The 27,551-nt window shown below is 35.2% G+C and overlaps 1 protein-coding gene across 1 annotated transcript in view; it reads left to right on the top strand.

The window, feature by feature from the left end:
* The window catches only part of LOC140757069 (uncharacterized), a 158,281-nt gene that overhangs the window by 91,277 nt on the left and 39,453 nt on the right, over nucleotides 1–27,551 (top strand). The window contains exons 35-37 of the mRNA XM_073092609.1: nucleotides 14,817–15,542; nucleotides 15,605–15,924; nucleotides 16,045–16,237. Of these exons, the coding sequence (XP_072948710.1) occupies nucleotides 14,817–15,542; nucleotides 15,605–15,924; nucleotides 16,045–16,237 (1,239 nt within the window). The remainder of the gene's footprint in view (nucleotides 1–14,816; nucleotides 15,543–15,604; nucleotides 15,925–16,044; nucleotides 16,238–27,551) is intronic.

Here is a 27,551-nt window from a genome sequence, read left to right as displayed (position 1 = left end):
TGATTTCAACTGATATTTATTTAAAAAAATGCTTTGTTAAAAATATCTACATTTAAAAAAATTCTTTTAATTAGCAATCAGCAATCCCAATTCTACATAAATCAATAAGAGTTGAGCAGAAAGCGGTAAGACGTAGTAAGCTTCTAATTTACATACTACGTTAGGTACGTGTACGGTAACCTAATTTATGCTCCTCGTTTTACAAAGAAAAGACTTGGCACACTTGGCGCGCAACTCTAAGTGGTTGAGAGGCTTTGAAGCCATTGTTTCGCAAGTTCTCAAACGTTAAAAGGATGAAGGAAGAATACTGATTTTTTGTATTGAGTAGCGTTGTCCTTTGTTACGTTACTTTGAAGGTTTTGCAATGCGATAAAAAATCATTTCGTATAACGTTCGTTATTATTAAATCATGGTCCTAATAACAGTTGAATGTTGTAGTGTGACACCATTGACTGGCATGCGAATATATAGCTGGCATAGCACTTAAAATGTGACTGGCACATCATAACGAAATAATTCATTTCATCACCAATTAAAATAAAATAAATTAAAAATATAAAAGAACTCTATCCAATCGAATCTTTTGGCAAAATTACTTGCCCTTCCCCCTAGGACGAAATCAACAGAGGGTATATTAAATTCTCTTTAAAGGCTACCCTGTCCTTTGTGAGAAATCATTTGTAAACTCAAAACAATTCCATCCATCAAAATGCTTTGAAGTGCTTTTCTCCGGCGCACTGAAGACAAACAATATTTTTGGCGGCGACACAAGGAAATTAAACGTCAGTTTCTTTTCGTTTATTTATGGGCCAAGTATTCCCATAATTTCTGGAACGCTAACTAGGTAGCCTTCGGTTTTTAATTATTTATGATAAGGTACTACTCCATAAGTCTATACGACTGAAACTGCTAAGCTATCATTGCTTTGAGCACTTTGAATTAAAACATCCGAAACACAAATCTTTCTGAACTTAAAATTATAAAATGAAATCTAATATTAATTTCTCGAAACTGTTGAAACAAGAGTGAACAAAGGAATACATTCGAGTGTTCCAGACGCCTCCGGAGCCACCAGACGCCTCGCTCCAATTAGCGTCATTGCGCTAAATGCAATTGTTCCAGCAATTGCAGCTCACATTGTAGCGCGCGAGGTACGATACTGCACTTCGTTGCCTGTCCAACTCCCTCGAGAGCAACATTCTCTTTGTTTTTGTTAATATATCGTGTAGATAATACGTATGTCTTGCGTATATCGCTATGCTATATGTATACACATAATTATGCAATTTAAATAATTATCTATTATTTTATTTTTCTATGTCAATAACGTAGAATTAAGTAACTATTATATAGCATATGTTATATTTCTTTGTTTAAAAATGTCCATCGAATTTATTGCTATTTTTCATTTTAAGGAAAAAGTTTAAAATAACATTAGTAATTACCTACCAATGTTTTATGTACATTAGGTATGTCGGCGATATCCCACTACCGCACTTTATTAAAAAACTGAACGAAAAGACTTTAATATGAGAATCACTTTTATTCACTTTTATTTACAATTCGGGCAGAGTAACGGCTTACACGACTGATTAAATGCGAATGAACCACGCTCTACCAGCGCGTGGATTTAAATACTACTCGAGTGACAAACAGCGTAAGAACTACCCTCTCACATCACTTGTTTTGTTATAACAAGTGACGTGATTCACAATAAATTTAACTATTAATAAAATAACATTATATTTAAAATATTGTTTTAAAAATACGAGAATAAATATTTTAATATTATTCATATAATTTATTTGGTATGACTAACAAAGTGTGTTGAAGTACTAACGGAAGTCGTCCATATTTTAATCTAAATATTAATTCCACATTGACAATCAAAATTAACATGATAAACATTAATATTATATATTATAAAATGCCTCACCGCCCATAGGTACGTACATTACGAACACATTACGAATTTATTGAAATAATTTTAAAGCGAGCTCAATGTCTCAAAATATATTACGGAAGGTGAATAAACAATAAAACATATATAAGTAATTGTATAAATCAGCATATCCTACAAAGTTATAAAATATTTAAGCAAATAGGTAGGTATAGTGAGTAACTCTTTATAAATTCTCAAAATTCAAAAATAAACATGCCACACACAAAGCATTTCGGAATCAGTTACGCCGTATACAGTTACTTGTGTCTGTGTACTGACTACTGACGCTAAGGGTGGAGTTTGTCTGTGCGCCCCCACTCACCGCCCCAACACTAGAGGTCACTTAGACTGCTCACTGGGGTAAAAGCATTCCCTGGGAGCATGTCACGAAATCCCTGAAATGTAATTTAATCTTCTTTTGTTCAGAAATATACCAAAATGTTTTATCGTGTTTATGGTTGATGAAGCAAACAAGTTGTACTAAACTTAAATAGGCATGAGTTGAGGTTGACAGGTGCAGGGCAGTACGGGGCCAACCACAAGTCAAAGACTAAGTTGCAACGTTTTGTATAACTAACTAACGTACGTTTCGAGTAAATTTCTACATTACTACATCCATCAAACTTAAACACAACAGATCGTCGCCATAAAACATCAATAGCTATGGTAATAACATAGTAATAGTGCCACTGCAGACAAACCACAAAGAATTCTAACACATTACGATTTCTAAGTACTTAATATCCATATTATTATTGTCTATCATTACGCATAGGTTTAAGTAAAGATATCGGGAGTAATGTAAAATAATAAAGAGACAATTGTGGAAACTAAAAATATTTTAAACTCGGGTCTGTAAAATCTTTATAATATAATAACAACAGATGTGACTCTCTCGAATAATTCATTCGATGCCTGGAACACTTCTGACTCCACAAGAGGGAAAGGGACAGGTATATATCAGTTTTAATTGTGATTTACGTAGCGTTGCCTCGGCGCGTACCTCATTTTAGGGGAGGTTAAATACTTCAAGCACGTTATTCTTTTTAAAGTCCATTAAAAACTCTCTTGTAAAGCTCTTTATAATTTTCGTGAATTATTTAGTTAAAACAACATATAATAAGCTAAAATAATATTTTTATGTTCTTCTATGTCCACATTCAATTACGATTATATAGTTACATTTGAAAGATAATTCAGTGTAGAAGACATTCTAAATATGGGATTAAATGGCACACGTGCATATATGCAGATGTACTGAAATCAATTATAATTTAAAACATGAATATCGGAAAACCAGATCTCATCAACAACGTAAATATAATTATTCCATAGCGCCCTATTAATGAAATTTCAGCTGAAAAAGGCTTCGTCAATCCATGCGCTCGTTGAAATTTTAATTAGTAGCGTTGTTTTCATAACAGTACTCGTGACGACAAAGCTTCGATCTGTAAAAACGATCCGTGCTGTAAATTAAGTATAAGTCCATTATTATTACAATACGTGTAATCTAGAAATGAAATAAATTAGAACAATAACTACAGTGCTATGAAAATGTGTGAATTTTGCTGACAGGCCAAAATATTTACAATTGACTCGATACTAATTAAAGACATCAAAATACTTACTAATCAATAACCAATAATGTTATTTAGGTAGGTAGGCTACTGCACTGCTGTCTTATGTTCCTTTACTACTTTTATTTATATATTTAACATTTAAGACTGTACATCACTTGTATTATTAATTTTAGTTACTAAGCAAACTAAAATTAACTATGCTGTGTTGTGTTAACTCAGATAGATCTTTCGGCTCTAAGCCCCCTGACCTCTATGGTCGAAGAGCTCGGTATACAAACCACGCAAGGATTGCGGTGACAGCCGGCCTTGTTTGGGATTTGGTAAGTTGAGAAGGAAGTTAATCAGGCTTAGATACTTGTCCAATCGTGCTTCCTAACTCCTGGCTTAACTATGTACTGTACTTACTACAACACTCTATACCTCATATTATGTAAATATTAGATATTATTTTAAAAGACTCAAATGTATCCCTATGAACCAGCTGTTACGCGTGACTTTGCCTGTATAGTTTACACATAAGCAACAAATTACAACAAATACTCCTATTTTATATTATTATGTTAATCGCAGATGAAAAATATAAGCAGAAAAGTTCACATGTTTTAAAAGCAAGAATAAAGTATTGCCACAATTGAGGCAAGGATCTAGTTTATGATTGTATTATTATAATATTTTAAATACTTGAACTGTAATACAGTACCCTTAGTATGGGTTTATACGTTTTTACAAAAATACTTTTTTGTATTTGTTCACGTATTTCCCATACATTTTCAATCAGTTCTGATACAGTCAGCTAGGGATGCTGATTGGAATTGTATAGGCAAATACGTAAACAAATACAAAAACACTATTTTTTGTAAAAAAAAAACGTAAAAACTCATACTAAGGGTACAGAACAAACTGGAAACCTCACAAAACTAAAATGATACAAATGAGCCTGGGTATTTAATTAGCCTTTTGTTATGAAACAAGCCGAAAGGGTCCACGTGAGGCTTCTCTCTGAAAGCAACACGGAAACATATGTTACGCCGGGGCAATATCTTTATAATTTGCGGTTCGGTCCAAGAAATAAGATATAATCGAAATATAAACTGAATATATATTGTATAGAGTAAATCTTTATGTGGCCTGATGTCTTGCTAAAATTATTATTATCAAATAGCAAACATTTTTTTAAGCAAATTATAAATTTCATATTACAACAAATACAAATACAAATCAATCCCTTACAATCCATTTTTCAAAAAAATAATTAAGAAACGATGTGTCTTTTCGCCCGTAACTTGGTACCCGTTTTTGTCAGGTTTAATATTCTACGAGCTGCGCTACGCCAAAGAAAATACAGACACCCTCCTAAATCTCGCTGCCAACCTAACATTTAATGTCATTGTCTCACCGTTTTGACACATTCTACGCTTTTTTCTCATATTAAATTTACCTTTTTTCTTAAGAAATTCGTTTTGAAACAAACGATATCTGTAATTATTGTTATTAATACGCAATATTATAACGTTACTTTATTTATAGGACTGCTTAAGCTGAAAGAATGACACATCAAATCCAGATTTATGGGTTCGTACACAAAACTGCGATGCGACGTCGTAAAAATCAGCGAGCTCCCTCGACGCATCGCAAAAACTTGCGAATTAATTCGCATCGCACATTCCTGCGATGTTTCGTCACACTTGTTGACGCCATTTTTAGTTCGTTCTGAGACAGCGTATGGGGAAGACGTACAAACCTGTATATGTTGGGTGGGAAGACGTATACTTTAATGTAAAAAAATTACAAAGTACGTCGTTGACTTTTTTATATTACTGATTGAGGAGCGCCCTGTTCTTTGGGAAACTAAATATAAAATAAATGATATATGATAAATGGATGAACCCTAAATTTTCTGTTACTCTTTCCTGTATCTCTTAAGCAATAACAAAAGTGCACACTTCTTTTTACGATCCATGTCACGACCTAATTTTCAAAATACGTTTCGTACGGTTGACGGTTGGCGAAAGAATAGTCACCCTGGGGGACACTATGCCGCACGATATTGCATCGCAGCAATTCGTGTCGCAATTTTCTGCGTTGCGAATTCGCATCGCGTCGCATCGCAGTTTTGTGTACGAGCCCTATATTGTTTGATTGAATATTCTTTTGGTTGATATTTCTACGAATAGTCCCCATTCACAGAACTTTGTGGAAATTTGGTATAAATTTGCGCTCCATGCTCCGTCCAGCCGTAGCACGAGGGTGGAAAGTGCGCCACTTGAGCCAAGTGCTGAGTGTCCTAAGACATCAAAATGCTATTAGACCTCTTAATGGATGTAAAGTTATACGTTATTCCTTCATAAATTGTTATCACTTCTGCTTTTGCGTAAAATCTGATTCTGCGTCTACCGCTTTGCATTCGCATAACATATTTTAATTTAGACTGTTGAGAGATATCATTTATTCACAGGAGAACACAAACAAAATTAGACCGCCACCTAAAATATTGTCATTAAAAGAATCATGCGTTGACGTCAAAACTAAACGTGTATTCATTTCAGCTCAATCCATTGACATCATCTGACTTACACTTCTGTTACAAGATTTGATCCTCACGTACATACTCTAACTAAAAGTACATGTTGGAATCATTAACGGCTGTGTTTGTTGTATTTTCAAATAAGTTAAATTTCCGTCTTTACTTACTGTGGTGGGTATTACGAAAAGAAATATCTTAGTCATTCCCCGTCAAAAAGGTTGAATGCCAGTGATTTATAGAATAGGAAACATAAATACCTACTCCTGTAGATGTTATTTCAATCGGATCGGTTTCAACCTCCAATAGTCTTCAGGGTATTATAGTCGATTGCGGGGAAACCCACTCGAGGCGAGTGCATAGTCTAATGGAAATGCTTAAGTACTATTGAAACAAAAGGGGTTCGGTACAGAATGCATTAAATTAAATAGTTCAATACGAGATTACTATAAATGAAAAGCGTCTGCTTTTAGGGTCTCAAAGATTTCAAAATACTGATCAATAGTCTTAAATTACTACTTTCTTAAAAATAAAGAGCCCGTAAAAATATCATCCTATATATAAGAAATGTACGACCTCAATTAAATGACATGAAAGTAAGCAAAACGAAACTAATTTAAACATAACAACATAAGTTAAACGATATGACAAAAAATTGAAAACTTTAACCAATCTAAGTCTTAATATAAGAGAAATATTTAGTCAAAAATCTATGGCTAAGATTGTATCTAATGGAACTGGAACGCAGAAACAAGCTACCGTCTAACAAAGAAGCACCCACTAATTACCAAGTTGCAATCGTTAGTCACAAAAAGAAAAGTTTCGTCGCAGCCGCTTTAGTCGTTTGTTTAAGGACCGAAGCTTTCGATAAATAATTCAGCTACTCTTGGAATACTCGTGAAAATCGAAATTTACAGCTTTCAAGGTACTTTACAGATTTATCGAGTAGTAAGCAAACACGATAGATCACGATGGCTACTACAATAGAATAAAACAAAGTCGATTACCCAGTTTTACCAAGGACTCCTAATACACCAAAATAATCGAGTTGAATGCAGAAGGCACCTTCCATTCAATCAAACATTCCATATTAATTATATTTTTAGGTACATAAAATATAATTAATAATGCATTTAACATTAAATCGGTAACAACAAATATTGGTATAAATCTTGCTTATCCTGTGTATGTCTGTTTAAATAACGTCAGTATTACCGCGTTTAACTGTACAAGAGTAAATACCAGCGCGGTTTATTTTAGACGGAAACACTTGCAAAGGAAACCAAAGAAGATTATTAAGAGCCTCTTTGAACGGGTATGCTATCAAAATATTTATGGGCACACATTCTCACGGAATCTTTATATCACAAAGCTGGAAAATCCGCTCACACGTTTATATTTCGTCCAAAACCATTGAACATCGCGACAACCACGATTTCAAACTCGTCCATCTAATTGTTCCCCATGATTTTGACTTTTGAAAAATTATATCACTTCGTGGACAATGCACTAAAACCTTAATATATAGAAAACAGTTTTATAACAACCTCAAAACTTGATCGCAAGTAAGTTTTTAGTCCATCTTCTGGATCTGAGCTGTCACCATATTTAGGGAAGGTCTAGAGATAAATTACCCCTAACATTATCTTTGAATGTCCGAACAGTTACTGCCTCACTACACTTCCACTCTCATTTACTCGCCAGTTGTACTTCCATAATGTCAGTCAAAAGACATATTTATTTCTTTAAACATGTTATAAGCGAACTTTCGTGGTAGAAATCTTAATTCAAATAGATTAATTTCTTACCTTCTCATGATATGTTTGTGAATGGAAGACCCTTAGGCGCCGCACTCATTTTGGAATCGAACGATTAATGGCACATATCCCAAGCCCGGAACACTCAGTGGATTATTCGGGGATGTATAAATCATGAGTGTTGCTCCGTGCATTACTCAAGCTTGTGGGGAACACTATCACTTATGACTGAACAGTAAATACACTTACCGACACTTTTTTTTCCTAAGTAACTAAGTTGATGGGGGCAAAATTATGATAATAATGTAGGCACCGCTGCCATGCCTTTTTTAGGCTTATAACAAAAATAATCCGGTTCACACCGTTCACAGGCGTTGTAACTTGGTTGTCAGGTGTAAGAAGGCATTTGCGGCTGACCTCTGTAGTACTTTTATCTTATCAAGGATTAATAACAGATGTCCATGGGCGGCTACAGTGATTTACCATCAGTTAGACCGTATGTTTTTTCTTTCAACTATATTAAAAAGTAATGTCGCCTTTTATATGTAGTGTATGTTGTCTTATGAAGTGTATGTTTGAATCTCACAGAAAAAAGTTCAAACATGTCGTTAAACAAACTCTATAAACTAAGTGATTATTTGACTGACAAAACGGTGAGGTCTGAAGTAGCTCCAGCTCCTAATGTACCATTAGGTTCAGTTTGACACTGTAAAAACATTTTTTTTTAAATGTGTGTTATGGAGTTTCTTTCGGCGCTTCTCCATTGCGAAATACCTTGTGAAGTGGTGGTAGTTGTATTGACATTGAAAAAGTGCTCTGTAAAGAACCTATTTTGAATATAAATATCGATTTGATTTAATGATTTATTATTGATTCTGGCAGTACCTACTTATGATCTCGTTTACTACCCAATTTCATATAAAAAAAAAACATTATAAATTATAGTTAATGGGCAAGTTTGTATTCGTAGCTTAACTTCGGCACGTACAGCATATAGTCACGCGCCTGTTTGTGTAGTGTGTAAGCCGACTGATTGGAACTTTCCGCGGCTTGTTTGATTAATTACAAACAGGATTAGTTGGTAATCTCCTTAGTAAAGTGAATTGGAAACTTTATAGTTTATTCGAAGACTGTTGAAAACTTATACTCAACTGGAGACTTATAAAAATAAAATACCCGACTGCTTCAAATGATGTCACTCTCACAATTAAAACGAATTCAAGGACATCTCATATGTAAGTCGTCAAACAGTTTGAACTACAGGGCGTGCCAAGGAAGAAATACATACATACAGACTTATGTAGATACATAAAAGCTCATCTTGGCTCAAAATTTGGCGAGTATCATCACCACACCTATAGAGATATGACTGATGAGGTATCACACCTGGTAGATAAAATGGAAGTAAAAGTTCAATGGATTGCATGGTCATATTTTAGTACAAATATAGAGAACATAAATATTCTTATCGTATTACGACCAAATCCGAGGCATGCACTTTTATTTCTGTCCACTATTTCGTTCCGCCCTTAGTTGAAGTAACTCGATTGTTGTCAGTACGTGCCTCAGCGAGCTCGCTGAGTATTTGTGAGGAGATTGGCTCGAAATACACACAAGTAACCGTTAATTGTCCCGAACACAAACATATAGTTTGTAGAGATACGTAGGACGCAGCGGAAGTACTTGATAACTCTTAGATTGATTTAACTATTTGAATATATTTATGAGTATACAGTAGGTATACAGGGTGACAGGTTTTAAGATACATTCCTCTTTATACGTCAATGGCCAAGAAACAATATCAACTTAATTGGAATGCGGAGGAATTTGACAAAACCTGGTGAACACTGAGTTCAAAGTGAGCTGGACAACAGCTGAGGAACAGTTACATAAGGATATGTTGTCTGGCTACAGCTAGTAGCAATTATTCTAATCTTTTAATTTTGAATAACTCAGAAAGAATCACGGACATGGCACGATATATTATGACTAAATTATATTGCAAACGTTCTACTTTAAACTCTTGCTAGGAAAGTATCCTATTACCGGTCACCCTGTATAAACCTTCATAAACAATAACTACGGCTAATAAAAATAACTAATATTGTTTCTCCTTTATTTTATTTTACCTTCACTTAATAAAATATACACACAAAGAAACAAAAAGAGTCAGTTAATAAATGATTTGCAATTTCCTCTAAATTGCTTCATTAAGTTTTTCCTCTAGCAGATACCACATTCGCAGAATTAAAACGGCATCTATTCGTTTATTTGTGCTTTCCGTATGAATTTATAGGTGTTTTAAAATTCGCGTAAAACATTTTCGTAACAATCGGATTATAATAGAACTTTGATTCATTTTACAATTCGGAAAAACGACAAGCACATTCCAACAAGTTATAACTTCGCTTTTCGCTTAAATTTTTGTGAAACGTATAATTACAGAACAGTCAGTGTATGAAGTTCGGATTACATTTACGTTCAACAGAAAGTCCAATTCATTTTCTATTATTTGTACTTTATGTTCAATTTAATTTTCTATTATTTATTATTAATGTATTTGAAATTATTAGTGTATTCTAAAGAGAGGCCTCTGTTGGGTATTTTGTAACACGATATAATTCGTTACGATAAAATTCTACATACCATGAACTTCCCACAAAATTGACCTATTGCTATCGAAAAGAACAGCATGCACTGAATGCATTCACTGAAGCATAGATAATAATATATCTATTGTGAGATATTTTCTCACTCTCATTTTCAGACTCGATACTTCAGATATGCAGCGTAAAATATAGATACATTAGGGAATATTCTACAACATTGAACCTTCGTGATGACGCTTATGCGCTTCTATGCGGGTCATAGTGGCACGTGAAGGTAAAATGGTGATATTATGGAACAGACGTATTGAAAGAATAAAAAAGTACTTTTATCTTTGAATCAATAGTAAAAGCAAAGTTTGTGTGCTCTCCGATAGTGCTGCAGTGACGCAACAGTAAAAAAAATCCCTCATCTATCCATCATCGTCATCTAATATTATCAACTCATTAGTGCTATATTCTGAAACGTAGATTACAGCTGTGTATTATATTGTATTGGATGCCACAATAATATTAGTTACGTGTGCTTGTTTGATTTCTGGGAAGAAAAATAATTTTAACGTCTAATCAAACAGACTTGTTTTGAATTAAAATTGGACTTGTAATTTTTTCAGTAACTTTCGCTATTCCTTATATTTTGCACTTAACTATACACACTTAAAAAGCAACCTGTATCACATAAAAATGAACGTGCCCACAACGTTTTTAACAGAGCAATAAATTGGTGTAGACATTTCAAATTTTCCTAAAACAAAGAGTTACCATTCGAACACAAAGCGATGTTTGGTATCGATGGGTCCTTTGTGAATATGAATTGGGAGCGGACTCGCAACGTGCCGATATCCGCCACCAGTGTGCTTTGTGTACAACATGTTATCTGTATTAACAGCTTTTGTTGTTAATTCCGTGTAAAATAAATTATTGACGGTGACGTGAATGAAATTTAATTTTAAAACATTATTATATAATTTCAAAATATATTCATTTAGTTTTAATTAAGTATTATATTTCAAAGTTTTGTACGTGAAATTTGTTATGAATAAAGTTATTATTATTATATATTTTAGTAAAAAATTTCGGGGCTCCAAAATTGATGTAAAATAAGAATCATAAAAATTCAATTTTCTTCAAGCCCAAAATTTCGCAATTAAAATGTATGTAGTTTGCTGTCATTTTGCATATTTACATCAAAGTATTTACATTCTATTTTACAAAACTGCCAATATTATGAATCTTAAGTACTCGTATGTATCTATTATGATTGAACTCCACTTAGGTAAGTTCATTTAAATTCTAATTATAACAAACATAAAATATTACCACCAAGGATATGGATATACCAGCACGCATGTTGAATTTAAAATTAGATAGGGGTAAATTTTTAAAACAAATTATGAATGCCCATTAATTTGACGACTTTTTCTCTCGTTTGGTATTTTTTATTGTGTCCTATAATCATTATATTTTAATTTTAAAGTAAAAGCCTTTGCAAAGACCCAAGATTGAAATAAACCCTCCCACTAAGAGTTTTTCCTTCTAATTTCAATTACGTGGATAATTTATCTCAATGCGCCGCCTTTGATCCCGGCCTGACGAAGCAGAAGCTGTGCTGATGCTTGTCATCTCATCTGTGAGCTTAACATGTAAACCTGCGATGAGTAATTTCATTGTGGCATCAAACGAAAGTGATGTATTTAACAAAGGCTTTACTTGACTAATTACGCCGCAATTTATATTAAAATACATATAATATTAGTTACAACTTAATTTTGGCTAGGAAGCAATTAAGAAGGTGGTAGAACCCTTTGTGGTTCGACTCCGGCGGCACCACCGCCACACCTATTTCTAACTAATAACAGCAGTGTGCGCTGTTGTGTTCTATTTTGAAGGATGTGGTAAGGGAGACAGGCTTTTCCGAGGCGTTCCAGCTCAGTCCTCAGGGGTAGCGGCGCATCGCGCGACCTTAGGTTATAATACTATCTGGGGTTGATTACAGATGTCCATCGGCGGCAGTAGCCACTTACCATCAGATGAACTGCATGTTCGTCTGCTATTCCTACATTATACACAGTCTCAGCTTTGCTAACTACAGCCTACAGATCACTTGGGTTTGTATTGAGGCAGTCGAAAGATCTTGAAAGTGTTTCTGTGATGAAAATTCTGTATAACAGTTTTGTAAGAAGCGCGTTAGAAAGTAATGCAGTTATCTGGAGTCCGCATGAAGGTAAATACAAACTCATGTTGGAGAAACTCCAAAAGAAATTCTTAAGGTGGCTTTACCATAAACAGTATGGTTATTTCGTGGGATATCCGCATATATATCCGAGTTTATTTCTAATTGGAATGCTAGGATATGAATCCCTCGAAGTTAGACGTAATCTGTCACTTATTGAATATTTTTATAAATTGATCAGAGGTAATATTCATAACCCTTTAGTGTTAGCTCTTATATGATTTAATGTTCCTAGTAAGACCGTTAGGGTCTGTAGGTATAAATTATTTCATATTCCTGTCTGTAGATTGGTGTTGGTAAGGGAATCACCTTTAGTTCGTGCATTGACCTTACTCAATGGTATTTTGATTTCAAATCCCAGCCTAGACATGTTTTTCTCAGCACCTGCCGTATTTCGTAGTACGGCCGGCAAATTTGTTCAAACTCTTTCTGGCTAAATAAACGCATTGGACATGTATCTGTAATGTTTGTTAAGCATATAAATGTAATATAAATAAATAAATAAATTATAAAAAAAATAGGCATAAAAGAAAATGGACTGTGGCCGTACTACTCCACGTATATGTATCTGTTTTAAAGCAGCTATATTTGTGCTAATATATTCTAATATAGTTCGAAGAATAGATATTCACTCTACGGGGTACTGTACTATCTTGTGTGTTGACTGACTTCTTGTCCCTTTATTTTCTGATTATTAAACCAAATAAAATAAACTTAACATCAAGCGGATCTCACAATCATTTGCTACCTGCATTGCATAACGAAAAATATAAAAGTGATTCTTACCTTCCCTATCTAATTAGTAAGTAATATACTTAACATAGCGTAAAATACTTAACAGAATGAATACTTAACGGAACGTAACAGTGCATATAAAGTATACGGCAATACTTGGACGCATCCTTATTTTAATCTTGTTACATAATTTTAACGATATGCGCGGCTTCCCGGAAGACTTCTTAATGAGTTCCTTTGAGAATCCCACATGCATCAACTTTTATAATTAAAAAGTAAAAAAACATAGGAAAGTACTTCTTTTAAAGATTATATATTTAAAATTGAATACATTTTTGTTTATTTTCGATCATTAAGCATCAATAAATCAACAGATTGAACAAATTAGCCTTTTGAATACGTCTTCCTCCAAATTTACTAACTCGTCCCTTTGTGTGATTATCTTAATCCTTAATTGTAATATTTCTCAATATATTAATGCTCCATATATAAATACATATATGACTCCATTGCATCATACGATTCAGTAAATTATTAAATGGTATTCATGATTAATTAGTAATGCCTCATGTACCTCAAACTAGTCAAAACAGTAGCGCTAGTAATGCCGCTATAGACAAAAATTGAAGTCGTAGTGCCGCTCTAGATCTCGAAATTATGACTATGTTACATCGACTATTATCCTATCCTTCCTATTGTAAGCTTATTTTTATTGCGCTAAAAATTTCTAAATCACCGTTTTCATAGTATATTAAAAACTGAAATGAAATTACATATTCACGTTTTCGCTTTAAAATTCATAGACACGTCGTGTCTGCGACAGCGGACGCTTATTTAGCTGTTAAAATGAATAAGGAAAATCTTGAGCTCATTTGACACGCGCTGTCACGTGGTTTCAGGTGCACCCACATGCTCAGTTTTTACGATTCGGTTTGAAAAATTCTCTTATCATTTTTCTATAGAGATCCTTAGTTCCCTGAAAATGTATCAAATACTGTCCAAGTTTAGACAGACAATAATTATAGTTCAAAAAACTAAAAAACACGCTTTTATGATAAAATCAACTAAAAAGTAGAAAATAATTTTCAATCTAAGAATCAATTAAGGAACAGTAAATAGTATAATTGTGGAAAAAGTGTGAAGCGCTTTTCGAACCTGATAAATGGAGCACTTTTGATTCTTAGATTGACAATTATTTTATACTTTTTAGTTGATTTTATCATAAAAGCGTGTTTTTTAGTTTTTTGAACTATAATTATTTATTATGTTTAGGATTTGTTGTTATAGCGACCACGATTATGCATCGTTTGTAAAAAAATCGAGTGTCTATCTATTACGATTTAAGAGATAAAGCCCAGTGACACAAGAACAGACCGCGGAGGGTTTCGTTTTAACCTTTGAGTACGGAAATCTAAAAATCATTCTACAAGAGGGCATTATAGATTCCTGGGACCAAACCAGCACAGGCACCGGCAGCTCGAGCAACCGAGCCATCGCGGGCCGGTAAAAAGAAGGCAGCTAAGAGGCTTCCGCGAGTACCGAAGTCGGCGGCCGTGGCAGTCACGGTGCCTGAGGGGTCGGAGATTACCTATGCGGAGGTAATGAAGACCGCAAAGGCCCAAATCCAACTTGCCGATCTAGGCATTCCTTCTTTGCGGCAGAAGAAGGCCATAAACGGCGGTCTTCTCCTGGAGATTTTCGGCGAGGATTGTGCTGGGAAAGCCGACGCCCTGGCACGAAAGTTACAGGAGACTGTCGCGGAGATGGGCGTCAGGGTGGCCAGGCCCACGAAGCAAGGGGAGGCCTGGGTGATGGATCTGGACGACTCCGTCACCCAGCAAAACGTCGCCAACGCAATCGCCGGGGCCTGCGGATGCATTGCCAGTGACGTTAGGGTCAGAGAGATCCGGAGAAGACCTTCGGCTTTGGGGACGGCCTGGGTGCGCTGTTCCCTTATAGCTATCCACAAGCTGGCTGCGGCAAAGCGACTCCTCGTCGGCTGGGTGTCCGCGAGAGTAGAGGTGCTGCCTGCTAGGTCGCTCCAATGTTTCCGGTGCCTTGAGATGGGTCATGCACGGCAAAAATGCACGAGCACCAAAGACAGGAGTGCATTGTGTTACGTATGTGGTGAGCCCGGACATAAGGCGAGCCAATGCGGGGCACAATGGGTAAAATTCGCCCTGTGTGCTGACCTTGGTCGCCCAGCTGACCATCGGCTCGGTGGGAGGAGGTGTTCGCCTCCGAAGCGAAAGCGCCGGGGCATTGGAGTGAGCGAGACAGCGGTCATGGCTGCCGACTCAACACGGGTAGATGGGCCTGCGCGTCCAAGCGCTTCGTCCCATTGTCCAACAGCGAAAGCGATGGACTCTTGATGGATAGGTCTCCGTCACTTAAGATCCTCCAGGGGAACCTGAACCACTGCCGCGGGGCGCAGGACTTGCTCCAGCAACGCCTCGTGGACTGCTCGGTTGCCTTGGCAGTGGTGGCGGAGCCCTATTCAGTTCCGGAGCATCCGCGATGGGTCGGAGACGACGTGCAGTCCGTCGCTGTGTACTGGACAAGTGGCTGAGGAGATCCTCCGTGCTCCAAACTTCACTCCGAGTGGGGCATAGTCGCAGTGGAGTGGGGTCCCCTCGCGGTTTTGGGGTGTTATGTTTCCCCCAATTGTAGTCTGGCGATATACGAGGAATTCCTCGACCGTTTGGCAAGGTGTGTACGCTCCTGTCTTCCCCGCCCAGTGATCGTACTTGGCGATTCTAACGCGCATTCGAGGGCCTGGGGAAACAGGCGCGACAGCGTCAGGGGTCGAGCAACACTCGAGTGGGCGTCCGTGCTGGACCTGCGTCTGCTTAATCGTGGCTCGGTCAGCGTCGTGGGGCGGTTTCCGCCCCTGGACATTCTGGCGGATATGGATGCACGGGTCTTTAATAAGATCCGCGTCCTCCGTCAGAGGACTGAACCCTTCACTGAAGAAACGGTCGAAGTGCTTCGGAGGAAAGCCAGGTGGCGCGCTCTGAGGTGCTGGCGAGATCGGCTATTGGAACCACGTAACATACGCCAACGGGTTGTCGATGCTATCGTACCGAACTTTCGGGCTTGGCTCATTGCCAAAGGTTGTGTCACCTTCCGGTTGACCCAGATACTCACCGGACATGGCTGTACATGGACATGAGTATCTGAATAGGATACAGAGGGAAGAGACGGCCCAGTACCATCATTGCGGGCACCACAAGGATTCCGCACAGCACACGCTGCAGTACTGCTCAGCGTGGGAGTCTCAGCGTCGGATCCTCGTGTCAAAAGTGGGACCGGACCTGTCTCCAGCAGCCATTGTTGGGGCGATGGTTCAGCGCAGCGAAGCCTGGGAGGGCATGATCACCTTTTGCGACATAGTTATGTCCGCGAAGGAAGACACCGAACGAGCTAGGGAACCCGCTCGGCGGAGGAGTCGCCGAGGGCGTACATAACGCCCACCGGCGCGGGGTCCCTGTAGTTCCGGCACCAGAATAGGGCTACGGTATCTCCTGCCTGTCGTAAGAGGCGACTAAAAGGGGCTTCCGGGGTTGCGGGTGGTGAGAGTGGGAGCTCGACCCGCCCGGACAGCGACCCCGGGAAGGACGGCGGTATGTGTGGTCGCATACCATTGTGCACACCAGACGGTGTGGCGAGCGTCACGCTCACCTGGGCGGAGCCCGATGGGGCAACGCGCTAAGAGGACTCCGGTTGCGTTCCTCTGGAGATCCCGGAGTCCTCTACGCAGCGCCGAGGACGGCCACCGGGGGGGCTTAGTGTGGTAAGAATCCCACATAACCCTGTGCCGCTCCCACAGCACAGGCTACCTTTTGAAGGTTTCCCCCTCGTAAACAAAAAAATAAAAAAGGAGAGCATTATAGATATGTTTCAGTACATTTGAGTTATAGGGAAATAACATTATTATTTTCTAAACTAAAACGCTGTAACAGTTACGCCTTATTGAAACTAAAAAGCAATAATTATTTGCAATCTAGTAACTTGCGATGAACTTTGTCTAAGGCGCTTGAACAATCTCGCCTCGAAAATCGTTAATTCTGAGGATGTTGATAAGGACAATGGTACAAAATTATTAAAATCGTGTATTGTCATCGGTTTTTGATAATTCTTCAAAATTTTGTATTAAACTGAACGTTCAAAGTGGATAGAAATCGGGTTCAAAGATTCCGTTACTGTTACGTACATACATACATACATACATACATACATACATACATACATACATACATACATACATACATACATACATACATACATACATACATACATACATACAACCCAAGCTAATAAAAGCGTGTTAAAAAAAAAAATTACAATCATTATATTTTAGAGAAGGTGTAAATATGCATATAATATTAGCATACAATACTGCAGTTTTACGGCACTGTTTCAAAATAATAGATATATCAATTTAATTATATGTAAAGATAAGGAAAAAAATATTTAATAATTTTCCTGCTTCTGGCGTAGGCGGGTATTAGGGAGCGAAATAAGAAAATGGACGCTTACACGCGTTTCGAAATATTTCCGCTAATATAATTTTGAATAACCCCCGTCCCTAATCATTCTTAATTTATTTTGATCCCTGATGTAAAATTACTGTGCCCAAATGATATTGGTTTTGATTCTCACTCGAAGTATAGGGCTTGGCTGTTTATACACTTATATCTTTGTATCCGTAGCAAATCAATTGTGTAAAGTACTATTTTACAAATAAACGTAATCTCCTAAGATCGTTTTATAAGTAAATATTCATAACTGCTAAAATAGCAACTGGCGTTTGAAGTCAAATTTAAATTAGTGCGGTACACATTGTACTTTACAAGTAATCAACGAGTTGCAATTTTATTGTACACTATTATTTCCCGAAACAGTACTTAGTGACCACACTGGCCGCACCCCACACAAATAAAACCGGATCCAAGTCGCGAACAATACCCACTATACAACAAAGGGCTCTGGGCTTACGACACGCATTTTTATTCTATTATTCAGCTCACTATTTTCCTTTTGGTAAGATCCTAGCGTATTATATTAAAAGATTTTTTGTGTTAAGCCAAAAGGATCATTATCATAATTTTGATGATAAAAGTAAAACTTTTGTTGCAAAATTCGAGTAAAAAATATAGCTGCTACACAAGGTCTACCAACTTCGTTCATAGAATTAGCCGCGCATCTGTAGCAAACCAAAGGAAGGACTCTGATCTTATCAGTGATTGTACAGATATCTATGGGCCCATCAGGTAGACTACATGCTCGTCTGCTACGTATTTATGTCAGATAAGTGCAACAACCAAAAATGCAGTTATATTCTCGTAGAACATTGTTGTTAAATTCCTAAATGTTGTTAATAAGCCAGATGTTGGGAAAGTGTTTTATTTAAAGATATAATTATAATTGCACCAAATGTCATTGCAGTCGCGCCGCAAATGGCTTTGCTGCAATTAAGTTAAAGTTTATTCAAACTTCGCAAAAACACATGCTATCATCACGAAACTAAGTTAGGAGCATCAGCGAACTTAACGAATACGTGGCGTAACACACAACAACTCCACTTTACTTCAGCGAGATAATTCACTGTTTTACCGTACAGATTGAGTTACTCGAGTTAGGAAAAGTTGTTGGGTGCTTATTTTGTTGAATTTAAGCTTATAACATTAGATATTAGGTTACCGATGTCGGTGGAAAGGGTACTCAGTGCTAATTAGAAAGATGATCTTCATAGTATAAAATTAATTAAATTGCCCTGCCGTCATTTGGACCCGATCGTGTAGTAAATTACAAAAATATATAATTATTAAAAAATAATGTACAAAGTTACTATACTGTTTTAATTTTTATTTACGTGTTTTGCAATTGCCTATTCTGTAAACCTAGCAATGCATCACTTATAAAATTTAGGTAGCATTCTTGTTTCCGTAAAACATTTTGTGGATCAACTAGAGCGGCGGCACCGTCACACATATTTCTGCCTTATAATAACATCGTGAAGGTTATGGGAGCACCAAGTTAATTATCAAGGATAACAAAACATCCGTAGCGACCTTATGTAAGACTCCAGCCCTACTTATTATAGGGTAATGACAAATAATCATAAGTGGCACTATATTACAAGCAAGCTACATTTTAGTTCATAACTTCAGTTTCATAACGAAAAAATACTTCTAATTTTTTTCTATTTTACCTACTTATTCACGTTCTGAAATACTAGAAGAAAAACAAATATTTAAATATATATTTCGAAGGTAAAATCTCTACAGTTAGTTGACAATTTCAAAGTTGTACCTCACGTCACCCCAATCCACGTCGTTAGCGTTCCTCACACGAGACGCTGTTCGGAAAACGAGCCAACTCATTGAATATCAAAGAAATTCGCAAAGAGATTGTCTCAGGAATAACGACCTACGAGTAAATAGAGATGCCAGTGTATAGTTTCAGACCTTTATTTCCTGAAATCAATGAATAAATACGATCATTCTTACTACAAATATACCTTCACTCTTCAGTAGTATGAACTAAGTTGTCCGAAAAAATAAACACTACATTTACGATCAAAGCAATATCTGCATTACATTCATTAAAAAAAAATTAACAAAAAATACAACCGACTTCTATGTCACTACAAAGTAAAAAATAATCGAAATAAATGTTGGTTTAGTACATATTTCTGAAGTCGGCTCTCTATATATTTCGTTGGATAACGATGTAAACAGCGTGTCTAATATGAGCGCCGACATCAGAAATAATTATTATGTATTAAACCAACATTTATTTCAATTATTTTTTACTTTGTAGTGACATAGAAATCGGTTGTATTTTTGGAGTTTACTCCTTAAGAAACGATTTGAGTTATAAGGCCCGGTACGGAAATTTTATGAGGAGTAAAATCAAATGTAACACGAAAAGTTGAGGCGTAACGGTAACCAAAATATGAATCAAGAGTGCTTTTATTAATTTAAAATACAGTAAGTTCAAATCCCATATGAAAGTAATTATAACAATAAAAATAATTAGCAATATATAAAACATTAAAACGTCATTAACTAATTTGTTTACATTTTTGCATAAATTAAGTTATAGGTTTGATCATTTATAAACACTGTGAAAAATATGAACATTGGCGCCATAATATGATTAACAATCTTTTATGAACGTTTTTAAAGAAGAGTAACATATAAAATCAGTAAGTAATTGAATAAGATATAATATTAGCAAAATAAGTTTTTAACATAAAGAGGCTTTTGTAAGTTACTGATATATTAATTTAACTTATAAACATGGATGCATTATTGATCAGCACCATCTATCAACGATAAACGGGCAAAATCAAAACAGTATTATTTAATATTTATTACAGAATTATTGCTAATGAATTATGTTCAAAATAAGTTATATAAAATTAGCAATACGTTTTAAATGAATTCTAGAATTATAAAACATTCAGAAACAATCCAAATTACATATAATAACATGTTTATTGAGTCTCATATAAATTGCATCCGTAAATTGCAACAAGGATATTTTATAGATGGCAAAGAAATTATAATTATTAAGTTTTAAGTTATAAAACGTTTAACATTGTTTTAAATATAAATAATTATATTATATTAAAATTTACTTTAATATAAACAATTATATTAAGATACCATTATAATATTTGGAACCAAAATACATAGATTGATAAACTTGCAAACTTACAATTTATAAAACTTGCCACTAGATGGCGCTATTATACCCATGCGCCCATATATACATCTATATACAACGTACATAAACAGCAACCTAACCATCAAGTTTTAATGTTTTCATTTTAAAGTTTTCTTGTACTTCTATGCATTGATACGTGTATTTTTATGTACTATTAAACAAATCATCAAGTGATTAAAGTTGAAAAAATATTTGAAAATATGCAAGAAATTGATTTAGATGATAATGAAGAAGAATCCAAAAAACACACGGATGCGGTTAATTGGTAAGCTTATCGTTTACATTTATAAATAATATACATTTTAAATACGAACAGCTAGATCTTTTATTTAGTGTTTTTATTATTATTATTTTTAATCAATTGATTAAATATATTTTATATTTATATAATATTTTGTAATACTTATATTAAATTATTACGACCCATTTCTATTTTTGAAGTAATATAAATAATCCGAATAATTACAGATATATGTTTGTTTCTCTTATCATTTTAGCAGATGCGTTCATTTACCCTTTTTTTCTATTCAATATATATCATAATTATCGTTCGTAAGGAGTAAACTCCAATCGTGCGTCTGCGTCGTAGCTGACACACACACACTTTTTTTGTTAAACATTTTTTTTCACCCTTTTTAGTGATGACATAATAACATTTATATTAATACATTATAAAATTGTATAAACGTGATCATGAATTAAGGAAGGTCTGAATTTACATTGATTGGAACCGCCCGCTTGCAGGGCGCTCCCGCGCCCTGCTCGCTTAGTTTTATATTGTCTTATATGTTCCAACCTAACCTAACTAAGTAGTCAATGATGAACTGGCTTTGCAATTTCATTAGAACCTACACCAAATATCTTCAAACACAACTCAATTATTCCCATCGGTTGAGGAGTTACATATTTTGTCTCCAAGACACATTATCAGACCCTTAAATAGTCAATGATGAACTGGCTTTGTAATTTCATTAGAACCTACACCAAATGTCTTCAAACACAAATCAATTATTCCCATCGGTTGAGGAGTTACATATTTTGACTCCGAGCCACATTATCATACCCTTAAATAGTCAATGATAAACTGGTTTTGCAACTTGTAGCAATTGTCCACACACAAAATTAAAGGCATTAAAATAGGTTCATAAACGGCGAAGTTATGGCTGTTATATTTACATGGGTGGAAGAGTTCCCCTCATTTTCTCCAGAACCCATCGATGGATCCTAACCATATTTAAATGGGACCAACTTCCAGCTCGTCTCTACACAATAAAAAAAGAATTATTAAAATCGGTTCACTAACGGCGGTGTAATTCGTGTACATTCATAAAAAAAAAAGATACCGGCCGAATTGATAACCACCTCCTTTTTGAAGTCGGTTAAAAATAATACAGATTTACGTAATGTTAGCTAATTAGCTACCACCGCTTCGGGAGCTGTTTTGGGAGAAATCAATTTTAAGTAATTCCTATTTTAATTTATTGAAACCTGAATTTGGATATCCAAAATTCGACTAAAGTTTATTCGACTATTTTAACAGCATCATTAGCGAATTTTACATCCGTTTTGATATTTGCTGCCATAATTAAATATACGAGCAAATATTATTTCGAAACCTATTTAGTTTACAACATTCAAATACACTTGAGTATTAATAAAAATCCGTAGGTACATTTAAAATATTAATTATATCCGAAAATTTTCATTTCAATATATACTTACATTTCGTAAATAAGTTTAGAAATTCCGCTGCAGTCTTTATGAACAACATAGACGTCTACTGTACCGTTTTATTGATTTTTTTTTGTTTAATTTGCGATTAATTTAATATTTAATTATAAACCGTATTGCCATTTCTATTTATTCTCCCTTTACGAGAAATCTCGTTGTTTCTAACGACTGTCATTTCTGTTGATGGACGAGTCTGTGCCGAATTTTTATGTTGAAGGTCAAGTGTGTTACACTGAATAGACTTCATCTGGTAATGAATAAATCAACGCAGCGAGACACATTTCAAACAGAGAATGTATCTTTTAGGAGGTAATGCGGTGGAAAATTACCTTCGACATTACACGGTTAGTCGTACCTGTGGGGAAGATTTCATATTTACGAAAGATCTAGAAACGTAAGATAACTTACCTTCTGTTGATATAAATGCTACACTTAACGTAATATTATGTATCTCTATAAGTTTTAAAATTATTATTACAGTTCTTTTAGTAGTGTTTCAGTTATTTTATTGTATTTTTCATAAATTATAATTACCTATGTCCTATATAGATATACAAGAGTGTTCTTTAAAGGTATTCGTATCCTGCCTTAAATTATAAACATATGTAAATACGTATAAGATAAATATGTTCAAAATCATTTTTCATAATATCATTTAAAACAGTCATATTCCGACTTCACCAGAAATATTTCTGACATTTGACATTTTGAAATTATCATAAAAAAAGGCGTATTCTTTCGTACTCCGTTAAATAAACGCACGAGTAATTCAATTTCTCTCAGTGAATATTATTTTTGCAGACTATTCATGTAGGCGTCAGGTCAATAGAGCATCGTTCTCATATAAATTCTGCGTTGTTGTTATGCCGGTGTCAACACCAAACTCATACAAATCACTATTTGCTTTGGACGAATACGTGACGCTTGCTTTTAATGTTAACTATTTTTTCGGAGTCTGTGATTCTAAGATTTTCGTGTAACCTTTAAAAGATTTTCTCACAATTTCTGCTATGTTTTATTAAATTATCTTATTAACAATGCCTTTCGCTTACAATTTACATTCATACAATAAGATGTCGAAACTGACAATTAAAACAATTTTATTCTTCAATTTTAAGAGGACACGAAAGAAATATGACCTCTTGTCTACCAATTTTGCCACGCTTGTAATTCACGTACTTGCCTTAAGTCACGACATTAATGAAAAAGTTCTTAACTTCCAAAAAATGTGGGAAGGGACCTACTATATACTTAGGTATATGCTATATACTTATGCTCTACGTAAGATATAAAAACTGTATGCTATATAAATTTGTATGTCACAAAATGGAGGATTAAATAAGCGTATTGCGAAAAATCCTGAATTGATATCTAAAGATAATCTAGCGAAGTTTTTAATACGATCTCAAAAACCTGAAAGATATTTCGTAAAATTCCTTTACCTCGTAAAGTTTCTAGAAGAGTTTTCCTTTATAACGCCAAGCGACGTGATATAACCTCATAAAGGCTTTAATCTCGTCACAGATGGCCAGTTTCTAGATAACGCCTTTAACTTAATGGACACTTTTTATTTACGCCGATACAAAGTCAAAATAAGATGAACAGAAGGTCAACTTAATAATATTAGATTTGGGACAGATTCAATTGATCACGATGAAGGTTCGACGTGTAACTGATGGGTGACTTAAAGATATAACTGAGACAAACAATAAACTATTTTAGATCTTTAATGTTACGTTTGTTCAAAGTGTCGCGTAAATATTTGTATTCATTGTAATTATATAACTTTATAACGAGAATAGAAGAACTGTCCGTACCAGAGCACAGAGGAATACTTCTTTTCCTTACCAATGGAACGATGATCAATTAGTTAGGATTCCTGATAATACGAGTACTTCTTAATAACAAGTCACTTTGAGCACAGACTTAACTAGAAAATTATATTAAAAATTAAAAGTCAACTGCTTAAAATTACAGAATATGCAACTTCTACCTACGCACGTAAAATACTCGAAATAATTTCCCTTCGCAGTCTGATTAAAAATTATAAATAGATTAATAATATTATTTACATTTTGTATGTACTTATACATCTGTGAATGTGGCCTAGTCCCAGTGGCCGGAGCCCTCGTTTTTCCAGAGATGACAGCTTATCAGCGGACCACGCATATTTATTGGCCGCTCGTTCCCAGATAAAAGAGCAATCTCTACGTACACTAATGTTAACATGGTTTGACTGGCTGTCTGTTGCAAGCAATATCATATATTTTGGTTTATGACATACCAATACCAAGTAGGTACTAAACATATCTAAGTAAAGGAAGATCAAAGATGTCAGCTTCTAAGACGTTATTTCGACTTTAGTAGTTAAAACCTTAACGAACAGTAGTCCGTGGGTGGTAGAAACCAATCAACACCAGGTTGAACAAGGTCTATTCATATTACCTGAAATGTTTCTATCTTATAGTTAATAGTTTAATCAAGGTTTAGCAAGCAAGCAACATAATGATTTATTTATAGGTAATTTTGTAGCACATTCAACAAATGTAACAAAATACAACTAAACAAAGCCATTATGTAATTATAATTATGAGCGCTATTGTATTGTGAAGCACCAATAAACCATTTATAGAAGCAATAAGTAATATTATTAGTAATTGTATTAATTATTTAATTGTAAGATATTGTAGAGGAGAAATTGTTTAAACAATATTAGAAGTAAACGCGACCGCCAAGTGCAGAGTACTAGTATAGAAAAGAATAAGGCATGTCAATAAAAGACGATGACACAAGCTCCGCCGTAGGGTAAACCGTCGGTACAGGCTTTTTATTGGCAACAACACGCCCTTTTCAGACTTCTCATTTATTTTGATGGCCCTGAAGGCGCTATCAAAAATAACTTTCCATAAATGGTGGGACATAGATCCAAATCAGCTCTAAAATACATGGGCTGTTTCTAGTAATACGGAAAAGAGAGAATACTTTCAGAGGCGTTCCAGCTTAGTCTATAGTATATATCTAATCCTATCTGGGGTTGATTACAGCTGTCCATGGGCATTTTGAGCCACTTACCATCAGGTGGACTGCATCCCCTTCTGCTACCTCTGTATTATAAAAAAAAAATTAAGGCCGTCGTTGCAACTTCCTTGAGATCCATCTCGAAGCTTAAGGCGTCTTGCTGACTGATATTCTTAAAGAGGTACAGCATACGGGAGGCTTACCATGTAAGTGGATCTTACAAATTTATTGTCACTTAAGTGAAAGAGCGGGGCTGATAATTAGTTTAAGACGACTTAAAAAAGGTAAGAGTTTACATTTTTATCATGATTTTTGTACCGTAATTTAATTTCGGTTGAGGTGGCGTGGTTGCTTTTTGTTTAAAAGATTGTACTTATCTTATGGTCATGCATATTATTACAAAGGAACCAATAAAACTTGAAGGACAATATGGCCAGAAGCGTTGACTCATCCTACACAGTATAAAAATGTAGCAATTCTACATTTTTTTGGAGAAACTACAATGCAGTTTCACCAAAAAATCGCTTATAAGCAAGTATGATATAAAAAGAAGTACAGCATTTGTACGGTAATTCGTCGGTATAGCCTTTTTTATTGGCAACAACCTGATCCTTTCCCGGCTTCTCATTTGTTGTGCCATAAAGGAGCGATGAAACGTAATGCCTCTCTACAATGGTACTCTTGATTCGTTACGCTCGTTTAATTTGATTCCCAGAAGGCGAGCCTCAATTTTGATATTGTAGCAATTCGAGATCAAATATCATAACGTTATGAAAGATTTGTACAAATTAATATTCTATACTCATACAATAACTTTCTATACACCCTGAATGTGGTATTTGCTACGGACACACATAAATAAGGTTCTTATGTACACAAACACCGAGGACCAAGAATAGAAATCTATGGGTATTATGATTTAGATCGAGGGCGTAATATTTCCGCGTTACATATTATAATGATTGTATAATTATGTAATATTATGAAAAAATATACTATAAGAAGGATTCTTGCTATCAAAAAGTTACAGGTTTTCAGTAAATATTTAATTTGTTTGATGTAAATTTTGCCTTCATAATTATAATTTATATTCAGCTTTATGACTTATAGAAGGTACTCTAACAACTAACAATAAGTTGTAAACGGCCTAATAGCGATGTAGAAACCACGATATACTGGGCCACTTTACAGTTTACCTGATAATATACCGGTGAGATCACTTCAAAAGGAGTTAGGCAAACAGCTAAATTGGTCGCTTAAGAGCACTTACACTGCTTAGAGACTAGCTAAATTTCACGTACATACTCATATATGTATTAGAAGATACATTTTGCTATCACCTTTAGTGTTATAAACGTCACATACTTTACAGAAGCAAACATAATCCTACTAATAGAATAAAACTGCTCGTATATCTTTGACCAATTTACAACTTTTATTATTCCCGCGCAAAATACAACTCAAACGTCAAGAGCTTGTTGGCGTGCCAGTGATTATATAAATGGGCACCTTTTACAAAAATAACACATCATGAAAATGACACGACACAATTAATTAAAATAATACTACAAGTAAATAATTTAAATATATTTTAACTCTATATTATGGTAAGTAGTCATTACCACCTATATAAATCTGTCTGATCGAACAACAAAATTTACAGCAGTAAAGCAAAAACCACTACTTCAATA

This window comes from Epargyreus clarus, unplaced genomic scaffold (genome assembly GCF_041222505.1).
Source record: "Epargyreus clarus isolate Ecla_fem2 unplaced genomic scaffold, WU_Ecla_fem_2.2 ptg000004l, whole genome shotgun sequence".
In the NCBI taxonomy this organism is placed as follows: Eukaryota; Metazoa; Arthropoda; class Insecta; order Lepidoptera; family Hesperiidae; genus Epargyreus; species Epargyreus clarus.
Note: the sequence above shows the minus strand (reverse complement) of the source record. Positions and strands in the feature narration are given on the sequence as shown.